The 16,767-nt window shown below is 38.8% G+C and overlaps 1 protein-coding gene across 1 annotated transcript; it reads right to left on the bottom strand.

Moving 5' to 3' along the window:
- Nucleotides 1-1,946: 1,946 nt before the first annotated feature.
- myhb (myosin, heavy chain b) lies at nucleotides 1,947-14,779 on the bottom strand. Its single transcript, XM_017719341.1, has 41 exons — nucleotides 14,770-14,779; nucleotides 14,510-14,565; nucleotides 13,740-13,955; nucleotides 13,476-13,619; nucleotides 13,209-13,365; nucleotides 13,091-13,118; nucleotides 12,476-12,587; nucleotides 12,293-12,385; nucleotides 12,136-12,199; nucleotides 11,898-11,996; nucleotides 11,683-11,786; nucleotides 10,788-10,926; nucleotides 10,429-10,547; nucleotides 10,194-10,343; nucleotides 9,933-10,103; nucleotides 9,533-9,839; nucleotides 9,172-9,239; nucleotides 8,974-9,061; nucleotides 8,681-8,798; nucleotides 8,384-8,507; nucleotides 8,161-8,297; nucleotides 7,793-8,048; nucleotides 7,449-7,691; nucleotides 7,189-7,365; nucleotides 6,946-7,091; nucleotides 6,753-6,843; nucleotides 6,276-6,665; nucleotides 5,973-6,099; nucleotides 5,712-5,830; nucleotides 5,427-5,623; nucleotides 5,161-5,344; nucleotides 4,796-4,961; nucleotides 4,555-4,679; nucleotides 4,139-4,447; nucleotides 3,853-4,056; nucleotides 3,649-3,774; nucleotides 3,371-3,541; nucleotides 3,154-3,258; nucleotides 2,568-2,663; nucleotides 2,177-2,308; nucleotides 1,947-2,066 (listed from the first exon to the last, which is right to left on the bottom strand). Exons 3-41 carry the CDS (start codon nucleotides 13,941-13,943, stop codon nucleotides 2,049-2,051), a joined length of 5,808 nt encoding a protein of 1,935 aa, XP_017574830.1. The 5' UTR covers nucleotides 13,944-13,955; nucleotides 14,510-14,565; nucleotides 14,770-14,779; the 3' UTR covers nucleotides 1,947-2,048.
- Nucleotides 14,780-16,767: the final 1,988 nt, after the last annotated feature.

Below are 16,767 nucleotides of genomic sequence, written 5' to 3'. Positions count from 1 at the left end.
ACCCCCCATTTTCAGGTGCTCAAAAGTAATTGGACAAACTAACAATCATAAATGAAGTTGTCCCTTTTAAATCCTTTGCAGTCAATTACTAAAGTCTGAAACTCACAGACATCACAAGATGTTGGGTTCCTTCCCTGGTGACGCTCTGTCAGACGGTCTTCAGTTCTTGATTGTTCTCGGGACGTTTTACCTTCAGTTTTGCCTTCAGTAAATGAAATGCATGCTTATTGTATTGGGGTCAAGTGATTGACCTGACCATTGCAGAACATTGCTATTTTTTGCCATACAAAAGTAGTTGCTTTCACAGTATGCTTCATGGTCATTGTTCATTTGAGATGTGAAGCTCCTTTGAAGCGTTTGGCTGAATCTGAGCAGATAATATAGCCATATACAAGGGAACCAGTTCCATTGGCAGCTATACAAGCCATGACCCATGCCATAACAGTACCTCCAGATGAGACCAGATGAGGTCATGAGCTGTTTCTTCCCCTCCCATCATTCTTTTAAAGTTGATCTTTATCTCATATATAAGATGTTGTATCAGAACTATATAGGCTTTTATAGATAGTTTTGGCAAACTTTAATGTGGTCATCCTGATTTTACTTTACATCTTATGCTAAACTCTCTGTATTTACTGTGGTTTTTACTTCTCTTGATTGTTGATTTTAATACAGATAGTCTGACACCCCTGGAAGGTGTTCTTGATTTGGTCAGTTGTTGTGACAGTTATTCTTCATCAGAGAAGGAATTTTTCTGTTGTCCACCACAGTTGTTTTCCATTGTCTTCTATATCTTCATGTTTCTAAGCTGACCAGGTTGTTTTTTCTTTTTAAGAATATACCAAATATGGACTTGTTTAGATTTTTCAGCCTGATGATGGCTACCTACACTGGCAGTGGACTCCAGTTAACAGCAACAGATTCCAAATGCAAAGGTCACACTTGAAATCATCTCTAGACCTTTTATCTTTTATCTGCTGACTAGTAATTGAAATAATGAGGAAGTAGCACTCACTTGGCCATTGAACAGCTAAACAGCCAGTGGTCTAGTTACTTTTGTGCCCCTAAAATGGGGGGAAGGGGAGCAATGAATATAATTTGTTGTAATTCCTACATTGTTTACCTAAACTGAAAGTAATACTCTCAAATTAAAGCTGAAAATTTACACTTTGAGGGCATATTTTATATTTACTTTCAAGTCCAATATGTTCTAAAATCACAACTGTTTTGATTTCCAAATATTGATGGATGTAACTTTATATACATACTTGTCTACATGCTGATTTTAATGCTACTACTTAAGGGAATTAAAATAATTACTAATTCTAAATGTTCTAAATTAGTCAATGAATACGGTATTTGAAAAAATATATATTGCTTTTAACGTTCATATATTGCTTGAATTAGACCAGTCCTCAAACAGGAAATGAACTCAAACCTTTTCACAAGTTCATGTGTTTTTTTTTTTTAAAAGGAGATAAATATATTTTACATAAAAAAAAATTCATTCTAGCTAAACACTAAAGTTCTGCTGTAGCCAATAGGAACTATTGCTATGCTCCATAACTACCTGGTTTACTATATTTTCAACTAAAATATTTAACTTAATGCCTCTTTTAGTAACTTTATTTAATTTGCTCAGATCTAATTGGTTTGGAGGTTGCCTGACTTTAGAAAATGAGACTTTCACTTTTTCTGTAACTAAGATAGGTGCAATCAAGGTGAATTTACAAAGGGTCAAAAAGCTGCTTTCTGTTCAGTCTAGTTACAGGTTCGTCTAAAATGGCCCTAAAACACAACTACTTCATACCAGCAAATTGAAGAATAGTGTTGGAATTCTGATGTACTTCACAATATGGATCTAAACTAATTTCTGATATGAAATATTTTTTATTAAAAATGAGGTAGCAGTGTTGAAGCATAGATTGACAGAACATAGACAGTTATCTGTTCACAAGCTGTTTTATTGGAGGCAGGCCTACTTCAGGGTTTCAGTGAAAATTTAGCATTGCACTCATATTATATGAGGTCTAGCTACTGTCCCATCTTTACTCAGCTTCTTTCCCCTATGAAGAACAAAAAGAAAAGAAAAATATGCATTTAATTATTATATGTAGCAAAAATACTGTGTGTATGTATATTTTTTTTATTGTCTTTAAGCACACAAGGCCCATACCCTTCCCAGTTCACGGCTCTTGGCTCTGAGTTTGTTGACCTGCGACTCCGCAATGTCGGCTCTCTCCTGAGCCTCCTCCATCTCATGCTGCACCTTCCTGTACCTGGACAAGTGAGTGTTGGCCTGCTCCTCCTGTAAAACCGAATATAGCAAAGTAAGGCTTTTTTGTTGCAAAACATCTAATTACTGCTAAGCTATAACTAGACCAATTAGTGTTAAATTGCTAGTTAGTCATGTACAATCATTTTGTAGTACAATATGGCAAACATGCTATCCTTTTTTTAAAATATATTAACCCTGTCACATGGGGGTAGATCTTTGGGAGGAGCAAAGCAAATTCTGATAATAAGCTGGAGCATGTGCAGTCTCAAAAAGTCTGAAGATTACTCACAGACTCTTCAGCTTGTCTCTTGTAGGACTTCACTTTCAGCTGCAGTTTGTCCACCAGATCCTGCAGCCTTGTAACATTCTTCTTATCCTCTTCAGTCTGTGAAAAACAATGAAGATATGTACATATATTTTTTTGTATTCCACCAGTCCATTAAAGTGCTTAGTCTGCAAAGAGGTCATGAAAATAGCATTGAAGGGCCATACTTAACAATCTGTGGGTGTTTGCTGAAATGTTATAAGACACAAGCAATAATTTTGCTAATAGTCTGATGCTGAAATAATGTGTAGCCTTTTACTTTGCAAGCCTGGAATTCTCATTAACCTAAATTATCCATATTAATCATAACTGAATGTCATAAGTAAATGGGTTAAATAGGTCACATGTTGTGCAGTTAAAAAAAAAGAGCTTAGTGTTCATGACAGATCTGAACAGTTCAAATCTTCACTTTCAGCATATGTACATGCTTTCCTCCTCTCAGTTTAATTAAAACCACAAAGAGCTTTTTGGTGAACATTTGTAATAGTTGTATATGTTGAGGTACAAAAGATCCAATAATAAAAAATATGAATAAGTGCTGATGTAGTACCTGGTAGGTGAGCTCTTTCACTCTCCTCTCATATTTGCGAACGCCTTTAATAGCCTCAGCAGCACGTCTCTGTTCAGCTTCAACCTCACCCTCCAGCTCACGAACCTGAAACATGAGTCCATAGGTTTAACTGGTTTACCTTATGTACAGAACAAATCATATGAGTACATGACCTCAGATGTGCATGGCTGATTTTATTGTGCACATTGACACATACCCTAGCCTCCAGTTTCTGAAGCTGCTTTTTCCCGCCCTTCATGGCCAAATTCTCAGCCTCATCCAGGCGGTGCTGCAGGTCCTTGACTGTAACTTCCAGGTTTTTCTTCATCCTCTCAAGGTGAGTGTTTGTGTCCTGCTCCTTCTTTAGCTCCTCTGCCATCATGGCAGCCTGTGATTAGTATTTTTTTATTACATGATTAATGACCTGTATACTGTATACTAACACCCCGTGCAATGTAATAAACTTCATCAAATCTATTACAGTATTTTACTCACATCAGTGATGGCTTTCTTGGCCTTGTCCTCAGCATTGCGTGCTTCCTGAATGGCATCATCTATCTCACCTTGAATCTGCACAAGGTCAGCCTCCAACTTCTTCTTGGTGTTGATAAGGCTGGTATTCTAAACACAGTGGAGAAAGATTATGCCTTAATGCTCAAAGGTTAACTCTGAAAATTGAAATTGGGTCATTTTGCTCACCTGAGAATGAAGCAGAGTCACTCGCTCACTGGAATCCACCAGCTCCTGCTCAGCCATTTTTCGGCCTCTTTCGCTTTGCTCCAGAGCAGCTCTGAGCTCCTCGATTTCAGCCAGCATCAGATTGTTCCTGCGCTCCACCATGGCCACCTGCTCCCTCATTTCCTCTTGTCCTCTTATAGCTTCATCAAGGTGCAGTTGGGCATCCTGGAAAAGGCATCAAGGTCATGTGAGTTAATAATAGCTTTTTAACATTTTTAAAACTTTTTTTCATAGGTTGTGAACAAACCTTAAGCTGTCCTTGGACATTTCTGAGCTGTTTCTGGGCTTCACATGCCTGACGGTTTGCATGGCTCAGCTGTATTTCCATCTCATTGAGATCACCCTCCATCTTCTTCTTGATTCTTAGAGCATCATTTCTGCTTCTGATTTCAGCATCCAGAGTGCTCTGCATTGAGTCAATCACCCTTTGGCTATTTCGTTTGTTTTGATCAATCTCCTCATCCTTCTCAGCTAACCTCCTGTCAATCTCACCCTTTACTTGGCTGAGCTCAAGCTGGATCCGAACAATCTTGGACTCCTCATGTTCCAGTGTGGCCTTAGACATGGAGTTGAAAAATTTCAAAAACGGCATTCACAGGATCAGCATGTCTTCTCAGATCTGCAAAGCCAGTAATATTTAAAATGTGTGTAGGTTGAACATACCTCAGCCTCCTCAAGAGCTGTCTGTATTTCTGTTTTCTCAATTTCCACTGTCTTCTTTCCTTTCTCCAGCTCATGAATTGTCTTTCCAGTCTCACTGAGTTGTTCAGTTAAATCTGAGATTTCCTCTGCATTAATAAGAACACACACACAATCTAGGATGCTGAAATATTCAGTGTTCCTTAACCCACCTGTTTACTTCTGATACCTTTATTTCACTGGGGGGGTATGTGTTATGACTTACGCTGAAGGTTTTTGTTCTCCCTCTTCAGAGTCTCTAAATGGTCTAGAGTTTCTTCATAGGAGTTCTTCATCTTGAAAAGCTCGGTACTGAGAGAGCGAGCCTCTTTCTGAGCTCCTTCCAGCTCTGCTTGGCTCTCCTCAAATTTCTGCTTCCATTCTGCCAAGACCTTGAAGTAATCACGATTAGAGTTCATATCTTTTGAACTATCAGTGCAAGTACACTGGTTACTTAGAGTATATCTTTTTATATACTTTTCATCAGTAGTTGAGGAAAAGCTGTAATATACAACTGCACTGTATGAATAATTATAAAACAGGTCATGTGCAGTAAATATGGTATCAGTGATTTATAGGTCAAGCTATTACCTTGTCAAAGTTCCTTTGCTTTTTGTCAAGGGTGGCTGCAAGTGCATTAGCCCTCTCCACATCAATCATGAGGTCCTCCACTTCACCCTGCAATCTCTGCTTGGTTTTTTCCAAGGAGGCACATTTGGCATTCACAGCTTCAATGGACTCCTCAGCATCCTGCAAGCGCTGGGTAAGCTTTTTCCTTAGAAATGCATCAACATTTGTTACTATGGTAACAATCACTAATTATCTTCCTTTATCAAAAAATGATATGACTGATTTACTTTGCCTCCTCCAGTTCCTCCGTACGCTGGATGGCATCAGTCTCATATTTGGTTCTCCACTGAGCTACCTCACTGTTTGCCTTAGACATTGCACGTTGGAGCTCAGATTTGGCTTCTTGTTCTTCTTCAAACTGTTCTCTGAGAAGGTCACAGTCATGACGTGCTGACTGCACAGCATGGGCCAGGGCATTCTTGGCCTTCAAATCAACAGCAGATTTGCCATTAATGAGTGCAAGCCAATCATTTAAAAAGATTCTCTTCTTATGCTTTTTAAAAGCAACTTACCTTGACCTCTTCTTCAATGTGCCTTTTCAGCTCCTCAATCTGCTGAGTAAAAGCTTGCTTACTACGAGTCAGCTGAGAAACGAGGCTTTCTTTCTCTTCCAGCTGACGTCCTATTTCACCTAGAGCAGAAATGGCCAGAATGGCAACAATAAATATGGCAGTCTCTCTCAGCATAATAGCTGAATGTGAAGCCAGTATTGTTACTTATACTTTATTCTTCAATAAAATATACAGTTGTTCTGCTTTAATTAAACTATTTACCATTTTCAGTCTGGAGTCGTGCCTTTTGGACACTAATGTCATTCAGATGGCGAAGCTGTTCCTCAGTCTTTGTCTTCAGCTCGCTCATCTGATCCTCCAGTGTGCGGCTCATCTTTTCAAGATGAGCCTGTCATGTTTTAAAAATGTAAAAATAAATAAAAAATGTAAAAACAGTGACTCATAATTTTGGTGCATTACCTTGCAGTGTGGATTTTTTAAGTTAAGTGATACTTTTTTAATCCCACAAACGGGGAAATTCCACCTCTGCATTTAACCCATTTAACCCATCCGTTTTAAATATACCTTTGATTTTGCAACTGTTTCCATGTTGCTGGTCAGGTCATCAATCTCCATTTTGAATTCACTCTTCTCTTTCTCCAGCTTCTGTTTGACCCTCTGGAGGTTGTCAATCTGCTCTCCTAGCTCAGCCACAGTGTCAGCCTGCTTTTTACGGAGAGCTGCGGCAGTGGCTTCATGCTGCAAGGTGGCCTCTTCAAGATCACGGCGCAGCTTTTGGAACTCAGACTCGCGTTTCTTGTTCATCTCAATTTGGGCAGAAGTGGCACCGCCGGCTTCCTCAAGTCTCTCAGTGATCTCTTCAAGTTCTCTGGAGAGATCAGACCTCTGCTTTTCAACCTTGGCACGAGCAGCACGCTCAGCCTCAATCTCCTCTTCAAGCTCCTCAATACGAGCCTGCAATGGATAACTGATGCTGTGATGAGCTGCACTACAATAGCAGTAACATATTATAATGCTTTGTTACAAAGCACTTAGAATAACCTGGAGTTCTTTAATCTTCTTTTGAAGCCCTAAACCAAGACACTGTTCATCCTCAATTTTGCTAAGAAGTTGGCTTGTCTCAAAGTCCTTCCTGTTAGGAATAAGAATTATTAGCTCAGAGATTAAAATTTTTGAGTAAAAACCTCCTTCATTATTTTAGTGAACAGGGATGCCATAATCTTTAAACTCTCACTTTTTCAGCCTTTCCTCTGATTGCTGCTTGTCATTTTCCAAGTCCATCATGGATTCTTGGGCCAGCTTGAGGTCTCCCTCAAGCTTTCTCTTTACTCTTTCGAGATCCATACGAAGCTTCTTCTCTTGTTCAAGTGAGCCCTCAAGCTATTGTGGACAGAATGACAAATGGAGAAAAGTATCTACATTGTAGCAGCAATTGTTTACATCATAAAAGGCATTAACTGCTCTTCTGGTAACTTACATCATCCACTTGCTGCTCAAGCTTAGACTTGGCTTTAGTCAGAGTGTTGACTTTGTCTTCCTCTGCTTGGAGATCATCAAGAATCTGCTGATGTGCCTCTTGAAGAGCTTTCTTTTCCTTGGTCAGCTTGACAATGGCCTCATCTTGAGATGCCATCTCTTCTGTGAGGTTTTTGACCTGGGAAAGATACTTGTATAAACTTTGCAGACTTTTGACAAATTATTATCAAAGTATATGGACCATATCTATAAAACAGGAACCTTGTTCTCAGTAGCATGTTTCTCCTTTTCCACTTTAGCTAAGGTAAGTTCCAGATCATCAATGTCTTTCTTCAGCTCAGAACACTCATCCTCCAGTTTCCTTTTCTTGGCAGTTAACTCTGCATTGATTTCCTCTTCATCCTCCAGTCTCTCAACTGCCTCCTTGACTTTGGCCTCGAGCTGGATCTTGCTTTTGATGAGCCCCTCACATCTCTCCTCAGCATCTGAGAGACTTTCAACTTCCTGTAATTGAAAATATTTTTAGATCTCTAAATCATTATATGACCAGCAAAAACTGTAGTTCTACATACTGTACTCAGCTTAAAGATGAGCTCAAAACTTACTGCAGCTACTTGTAACTGCAGGTCATTCTTTTCCTGCAGTAAAGTAACCATCTTTTGCTCAAGCTCCTTTTTCTTGGCCAGAGCCTTTGCTAGATCCTCTTTCATTTTCTCAAAGTTCTCTTTCATAGCAGCCATTTCTTTCTCAGTCTCTGCACTCTTCAGAAGAGGCTTGATCTTAAAATACAGCTTCATCCATGGCCAGTGTTTCACATTCATGAAAGAGCGGATGTTATACTGAATGCTGTAGATTGATTCTCTGTCACAAAATTAGAGTGCCTTGGTCAGTACATATTTGTTGTTGTTTTCATTGTTGTCATACCAAGAAATTCAGCTTTTTGGTTCTGTTGTTGTTACATGGCAGGAATTACCTCCTCTCCATCATCTTGACAAATTCTCTTCTCATAAGGAAACCTCTACACAGTGCTTGAGTCATGGTAACAAGGATGACAAGCTTCTCATCTCGCATCTCCTCAAGAAGACCCAGAAGGCCAGCTTTGAAGAACACCTGTAAATGAGTGTTTTTTTAGTCCATTATTAGAATAAACACTATAGCGAACAATACTTTGAATCAGCTTTATTACCATCTCTCACCTTGGTGTGTCCAAATTTGTACTGGGTATGATCCACGTCAATGGAACCTAGAAGCTTCTCTGAAGCTTTCTTGTTGTCAATGAACTGTCCCTCAGGGATAACACTGGCATTCAATACTTTGTATCTACAAGGCAGGAAATGCACTTTACTTTGACCTCAAATTGATGTACAGGTGTGCATGTTCACTTTGAAGATAATTATGGTTAAACATAGTATGGTTGAACAGTCTACTGTGATGTTCTTAGTCAGCCGTAGACATTACAATTAAAATTCACATATACAGTACATACAAGTTACCTCTGCTTAAAGTCACCATAGAGGATTCTGCTAGGGAAACCCTTTCTGCAGATTCTGATACCCTCAAGTACACCATTACAGCGCAGTTGGTGGATGACCAGAGCGTTCTCCATCAGGCCTAAAATTAAGATAAGTGTCTCAATGGCAAAATTATCTGAAATGTTATTTGAGCTTTTATGGATTAAGTAATTATGCAGTAAATTGTTTCCAGAAGCTTTTTTGTTGTTGTTCTCAGTCTGAATGCCAGATGTTCACTTTCCTATGTACAGAGAAAAAGAGGAGATAAAACTGACCTGGTGTCTTTGATTCATTTGGAATGAGGCAACGCACAAAATGAGGATGAGTACTTCTCAAGTTGGTCATAAGCTTGCCCAGGTTCTCCTGTTGAATTACAGAATAACCAAAATCAACAGCCCTGGCAAGCTCATTCAAAAACACTTATTCTTTCTTGTTTCGGATACACACACTGAAAAGAATATCAATATTTTTACCCTGAACAAAGCAGACACGGTCTGGAAAGAGCCACCCTTCTTCTTCCCTTTTTTGCCACCTCCCTCAGCTGTTGATTGACAATGGCAGAAAAGTTTCTTTTATTCAGCAATGTTATAAGGCTTAACAATGTTGAAATTTACATTATCTACTCCCCTCACCAGAAAGCATTTCAAAAGTACGATCAGAATTTTGGTTTGAGTGATAAGTGTGCTCGTATAGTCTAATAAGTGAGCACTTTGCCAACAGGCTTTGATTCAACTGATAGAAGGCTAAACATATTTAATCACTGCAATACTGAAATGGTTCAGTTGCAACAAATTCACTTCCAAGCAAGCTTCCCCAAAATAAACATCAACAAACCTTCTGCAGAGGCATGGGAAGCATATAGATTACTCAGCAGTTTGAGAGAAGACTTCTGGTAGAGCTGAACAACAGAGTCATTTAAGGGGTCCTTGTTTTTATCCAACCAGCCGAAGATGTTGTAGTCGACTGTGCCAGCATAGTGCACCAGGGAGAAGTGGGCCTCGGCTTTGCCTTTAGTAGGCTTTGGCTTCTGGAAGCAAGCACTTTTACCCAGATGCTGATCATAGAGTTTGTTCTTGAAGGTAGTGTCTGTGGCTTTGGGGAACATGCACTCCTCTTCAAGGATGGAGAAAATACCCATTGGCTGCGGGTAAGAAAACATTTTTTATGGCAAAAGAACAGCTTTGTTTGACCACTAAAACATAAAAAAAACATTTACTGGATATGAATGACCTACCTTCTCAATAAGCTCAATGCAGGCAGCCAAGTCCATACCAAAGTCAATGAACTCCCACTCAATTCCTTCCTTCTTGTATTCCTCTTGCTCCAAGACAAACATGTGGTGGTTGAAAAACTGTTGCAGTTTCTCATTAGTGAAGTTGATACACAGCTGTTCCAGGCTGTTGAACTATGATATGAAAATAGATTTTGAGTTATTCTCTAGAATGTGGCTTCACAGTAGGAAGATTTTTATCATCTTATCATCTAATTTACTTACATCAAAGATTTCAAACCCAGCAATGTCCAGCACTCCGATAAAGAACTGCCTTGGCTGCTTGGTATCCAACATCTCATTGATACGTAAAACCATCCACAAGAACATTTTCTCATAGACTGATTTGCTCAAAGCCATGACTGAATTGTTGACCTTTTTGAAAGAGCAAGATAACCCTTTTAACTTTTGTTATGTGTGTAGTTGTACATCACCAGCGCCTATAAGAGGTTCTTATTACCTGTGCAACAGTTTGTCCTTTGGTCACATACTCGTTCCCAACCTTGACTCTGGGGTAGCACAAAGCTTTCAGCATGTCAGCTGAGTTCAGGCCCATGAGGTAAGCGATTTTATCAGCCACTGAGGAAGTAAGGTAAGAATTTTATCATCTAGTTGAAAACAGATGTTTATATAAGTCATGCTAGCATATCACTGACACCAACTCCACGGCAAGAGATCCTTTGCTTTTATGAACTAAGAAATATGTTTAACTTCATTCACATAGCCAGGCCCACAACAATTCAGTGTACAGCAATAAAAGTGCTCTACTGCTGTGAGTCACTTTAGCCTGAATTCAATTAGCCTTAACATCATACTCACCCTCAGTGCCATCAGGTTCAGCCTGTTCCTCCCTCTGCTTCTGTTTGAACTTCATGTTTCCATGATGCATCACAGCTCCTGTCAGCTTGTAGATGCTCATCTTCTCCTCAGCAGTGAAGCCCAAGATGTCAATAGCTATCTGAATAACAAAAGAAAACACATCTTTTAAAGTCAACATAAAGTCAGAATCAAACTTCCTTTTTACCCTGTTAGTTGATGTCTGATTCACCATGTTATACAATTTAAAAAGCACTTAAGTATAGTGACTTTTCCTAGATTGTAAAACATCTCACAATAGATGGCAGGGGAAAATAATATATTAACCAATAATAACCAATAATATCTTGTTTGACCTACTATTACCACATCCCCCACTTATCATCAAATACTTACGCTAGGTCAGAGACCCTTGCTGACTGTCTTTGAACATGTACAGTCATATGCAAAAATGCCAAATGACATGTTTCATTTCCTTTTTATGCAGAAACAAGTTAACACATGTTTCTCAAGAAAAAAAAAACTTAAATATGTAATTTTTCTTCAAATTTGATTGCATAATTTCTATCACACTGGAAAAAAATATAAAACTTTCGCACAGGCCACATTTTATGTTTTTTTTTCCCCTCAATATGTTAAATTGAGCAAATAAACAATGACTGTGGATAACAATATGTAGAAGTGTGTTCTCTGCTGAGGATGAAAATCAACAGAACAGACATGTACTTTCAAATATTTGCGATGTAAGAGTCAGGAGGTAGAACTGACCACATGTAAAGATTAATAGTAATTAATATTAATTAATATCTGAATAATGTTCACGTAAAAATATAAGAAACAATACTGGTTATCAGCAGAAACGGGCTGATGTATTAAACCTACAAAAAACTGTTCTTACATCTGTAGCAATGAACTCTTCAACGTCATTGATGCTCTTGACAGTGATCTCACCATGACTGATCATTGGGTAGTCATATGGATTGGTGGTGATCAGGAGAGCCTCTGCAGAAACAAAGGACAACATCATGAAAAAAATGTATGTATGGGCAGTGGACAAGAAGTACTTTGCTTTGGAATCATGGACCTCTGCAAGTGTAAGTATGTGTTTATTACCCAGCAGTTCAGGCTTGTGGCCAGTTGTGACCTGATAGAAAATGTGGTAGCTCCTCTCAGCTGCTAGCTGGAAAGTTACTCTTGACTTTTCCAACAGATCTATAAAAGAATTCATGAGCATCATGATGTCTATACGGTTAAGAGAAATATATACTTTTATAATAAGGAATACTTATTTATCATAATACTTATCAGTATTATCAACAATCAATATACTGTTAAAACAATTTCAGCTCACAAGTTTCAATATCAGCTGAAGCCAGCTTTCCAGTGGACCCAAAATGGATTCTGATGAATTTACCCTACATAAGAAATCAGAGGATTAATGTAACAGTTAACATTTTTAAAAAGCTTTTTATACAGTGAGTGAATATTTCAGGAAAAAAAAAACTTACAAAGCGAGAGGAGTTGTCATTCCTCACAGTTTTGGCATTACCATAAGCCTCTAGCAGAGGGTTGGCTGCTATGATTTGATCCTCCAGTGACCCCTGCAGATTACGCCATGTATAACTGAATCAGCATTTCACAGTGTAGTCAATGACAGCAGCAGGAGCAGCAGCAGGGACTTTTTCACTAACCTGCATTTTTCCAGCAACAGGTTCTGCCTTCTTCTGTCCAGACACTGCGATTGTTGCAAAGTACTGGATGACGCGCTTTGTGTTCACGGTCTTTCCTGCACCAGATTCTCCACTGGAGTTAAAAGCAGAGCTTATAATTTACAGCTGCCTGCTACAAGTTCCTCTGTAGAAATTTTGCACTTTGCTTCAGTTAACAACTCTTTGAAACTGAAACCTGCAGATGGTCTGCCACTTTTTGGAAATGTCCTTCTGGTCTGGAAATCACTAGCAGGAATCACTTTAACCTGTTTACTTTCACTTAGTTTTCTATAATGCTAAAAATGCTACTATATGCTTCTCTAAACATAAAAAACTCCTGAGCAGTTGTTTCTAGTACCTAAAGATGTACACTCGCATATTATAAGTTGTATTCTGTGAAAGCATGTTTTACAAAGTTTATTTAATTGATTGTTATTGTATAAGTATGATAGTACTTCAAATAGTATGATGTAAAGATGATGCTTCTGATCTAGGTTTAAATCATATAGCTTCTTACTAACTACACACAATTTACAATTTCACAAACATAAGAGGACAAAGTCAGATTTTAGCTGGACCCAGCCTTTCAAGACTTACGTGATCAGGATTGACTGGTTCTCACGGTCTGAAATAAAAGGTATAGTAAAATGGAAATTACATACTCTAAACACGCATCTAAGTGTTATTAGTAACTACTCTCTTAAAAACTACATACCAGTTAGCATGAACTGATAGGCATTATCAGAGATGGAGAAGATATGGGGTGGGGCCTCGATTCTCTTTTTGCCCCTGTAGCCCGTTACAACCACAGCATCGTACACCGGGAGCCACTTATAGGGGTTCACAGTGACACAGAAGAGCCCAGAGTAGGTCTACAAATGCAGAAAACAAATTCCTTGTGAAGCATGAAACATTTTACGTCTGAATATGTTTAGTACAATACCACAATTAGTGTAAAACCCTTAATAATCTACAAACTCACATAGATCATCCATGCTGCATAACGCTCTTTGAGGTTGTACAGCACAGCAGGTTCATTGAGGTGGGTCATCATGGCCATGTCCTCAATCTTATCAAACTTTGGAGGATTCATAGGATAGATTTCATCCTCCTTCACTGTCAAGACCTGTATGGAAATTAATAATTAATGGTACACTTGAATCATTTAATATAAATAAGTTATATATAAGTAAACAGGATGAAAATCTTGTAGAACCTTATTGACGCAGCCACAGAAAGTACTCACTTTGCCACTCAGAGTTTTGACGGTTGCTTTGCCCCCCTCTTTGCTCTGAAGGACCCCTTTGAGGTACATCTCAGTTGGCTCAGCTACAAAGTAAGCGGTTTTGGCATCAAACGGTGTGTTTTGCGCCTCAATCCTCTCTCGCTCTGGCTTTCGGAGGTATAGGGCTGCCGAGCCAAAGCACTCCATTTCCGGATCCGAACTCATGGTGACGGCTTACTGAAAAGATTATCAACGTTACTTTTATTACACATTTCTTTTTTTTAAAACAAAATTCATTGGAAATGGCACCGACACAGATGCCCTCAATGTAGCAGACTGCGGATTGATTCCATGCCCACGCAACCACACCACACTACACAACACCAGTAAGAGTGCTTGTAGTTTTTATAAAGAGAGAACTGAAGACAACCCATCATCAATATGAATAGAAGTAAAATTATTAAGCCTGTACTCACAAACCTTCTCAGAGTAGAAGTGCTGATCTAGGATGTGTCCTTATCAGTTGACTTATTATTAGTTAATAAGACAAGAATCTGATTCTTTGCCCTGTAGCCAAATGTCAGTTACAGCCCTAGGAATTTAATACATTTAGGTTATGGCTGTAGTACTGTGAACGCAAACCTCATGCCTGACACTTAACACTTTCAGCTGATAATTTGTTAATGCTTGGGATCTTGGCACAAGAGTTCTGTGACTTATATAATTGCACATTACATTATATATAACTGCACATTACAGTCTTGCATTTATCTGACTGCAGTTAGATTTACCTTTGTGTGACACCGCTCCAGATGTTACAGTTGTTTCTAGTGGCTGCCTTGTGGTACTGTTAAAGACAACATACTTTCTACATCATGTTTGCCACAAATTTTACTTCTATGCTATGTTTTGTCACGTTGCTATAAATTTTCCATTTTTAAATGATTTATTATAATACATGCATAATCTGAAGAGATATAGAGATTTAGATTAGAAAATATAAATGAAACAAAGATCTGTTATGGCCACAAAGATCCATGAGATCACTTACCTTAGCTGGGTGTGCGTGAGTCCTAGGAGGAGTCTCAGGCTGGTTCTTATATAGGGCTTTAAGTGTCCTGTCAGCCTGCCCCAGCGACTCCATTTGGGCATGAATTTTTGCTTTGTTTGCCCTCTAATGTTTGCCCTCCTTATGATATTGCCCTCACAGTATATTATTTTTATCCCATGACAAACTAACACCATCTTATGAGCCCTGAGCTGCTGTTTTAGCTTAGAATGACCATGTGTCATCCAAAAAGGATGACAAAGGTCTATTGTAATTTTGAATGAAACTGCACCTACTAGCTCAGAAATTCATTATTTGGCAGGGCAAGGCAAGAAACCAAGACATGAGATTTATGAGACCTAAGATTGTCTATAATTGACAAGCACAACAACTCATTATAACTGAAGGGAACAGATGCTTTGTTTTTTTGTGTGTTATGGCCATAACTGAAGGATCAGCATGGAAGTAAAACGTAAGGTCAGATAACTTCATCCCCCCAGGTAGTTGTTAATGTTTCTTTTGTATGTCCTCTGGCACTACGAGGCTCCCTGTTATCACCAAGAAGAAGGCACCAAATGTCAGTGGTATTGGGTTGCAAGGGCCACGCAAGTTTAACATGTTATAAAGAAATAAAATTGGTATACCTTCATTCCACAAGCTTTAAGAAACACCAGAGGTTGCAAAGGGACTATGCTCTGCAACAGGAAAGACAGCTGAAGTTCCTCAAGCCTCTCCTGGGGGCTCTAACAGAGACAAAGTCCAAGATGTCAACAGCCCCATTTGAGTCATTGTATGCTTATAGCCATGTGTCTCATCAGTCTGAGAGAGTGAGTGGCAAAATCGGTGTTTTCAAAAGTGCTTTCAAAGTGTCTATTTTCATCTACAATTTACACACTTGACCCAAATAGAAACTTCAGAAATAGCGATGGATATGCATAGGCTTTGTACAGGCATTCATTTTGTCAGCTTCCTAGAGGACAAGAAACTAAAACAGCTGTGAGAATAAACAGATCAAATCCCCTGCTAAACAATAAGGATGCTGCTTTAGGAAGGGGCAGATCACCAGAGTGTTTAACTTGGATATGATATGCCACCCATGCTTGATGATTTGAAAGCAGGCTTTGTCGGCCAGTTGGTCAGTCTTTCCATGGGAAATGTGATCCCATTCTGGCAATGATGGGAAAGCCTAAGAAATTCTGAAGCAGTTACTCCGGAGATATAATGGGCTTGTGTTTTGAATAAAAATGTGACATTCGATAGCGCACCCATAAGAGTATATTCTTATTTGGACAAAATACAAATATAGACCTCTGTGCAGACTACTCTGCCAAATGTCAACATGCCGGAGAGGCTTATTGTGTTAATGAAACTTTGAAGTCTCCCTGCATTGCATTTCAAAAACAAACCCAGTGTCTGTCAAGCGCATACAAGTGCACTGTTGAAGATTGCTGCATGTATCACAATATAGTAAGTATGAGAGAGTGATTTTATAGCAGAGCCAGGGAGATAGCAAGAATTTTGCTCTTGTATTTGTTTTGACTGATTTTTTTTACAAATTGTTTACCTGAGAAAGCCAGAAAGTCTCCACAGTACAGGAGTTCAAGGAACCTCTTAGGTGCATCTAAATCCAGTCTTCATTCTATGACAGTAGTAGCTAGTAACTTTTTAGATTAAAGTTTATTGTTTAAGCGTAAGCACTCTATAGTTACCACAAATAACTGTGATGTTTTCAATATTTTGGGAGGAAAGCTATGGAAATCAAAATAAATTACCAGCTTTTTTGATTATACTGAATTTATACAATCAATTCAAAGCATGCAGCAATCATAATTTTTTATAATGCAATTTATAGCTAGTAGTTTACAGCATAAAAAAGAAAGGGAGGCTACAAACAGAAGAGTGTAGGAAAACACACCCACATGAAAGAGGTCAGGACTGGATGTCATGGTTAAAATGGGTAGTCCCCTTGAACCCCATTTAACTTACATCAAATTTTGCATG

This window comes from Pygocentrus nattereri, chromosome 26, assembly GCF_015220715.1.
Source record: "Pygocentrus nattereri isolate fPygNat1 chromosome 26, fPygNat1.pri, whole genome shotgun sequence".
Lineage (NCBI taxonomy): Eukaryota > Metazoa > Chordata > Actinopteri > Characiformes > Serrasalmidae > Pygocentrus > Pygocentrus nattereri.
This window is presented reverse-complemented; position numbering and strand designations above follow the sequence as displayed.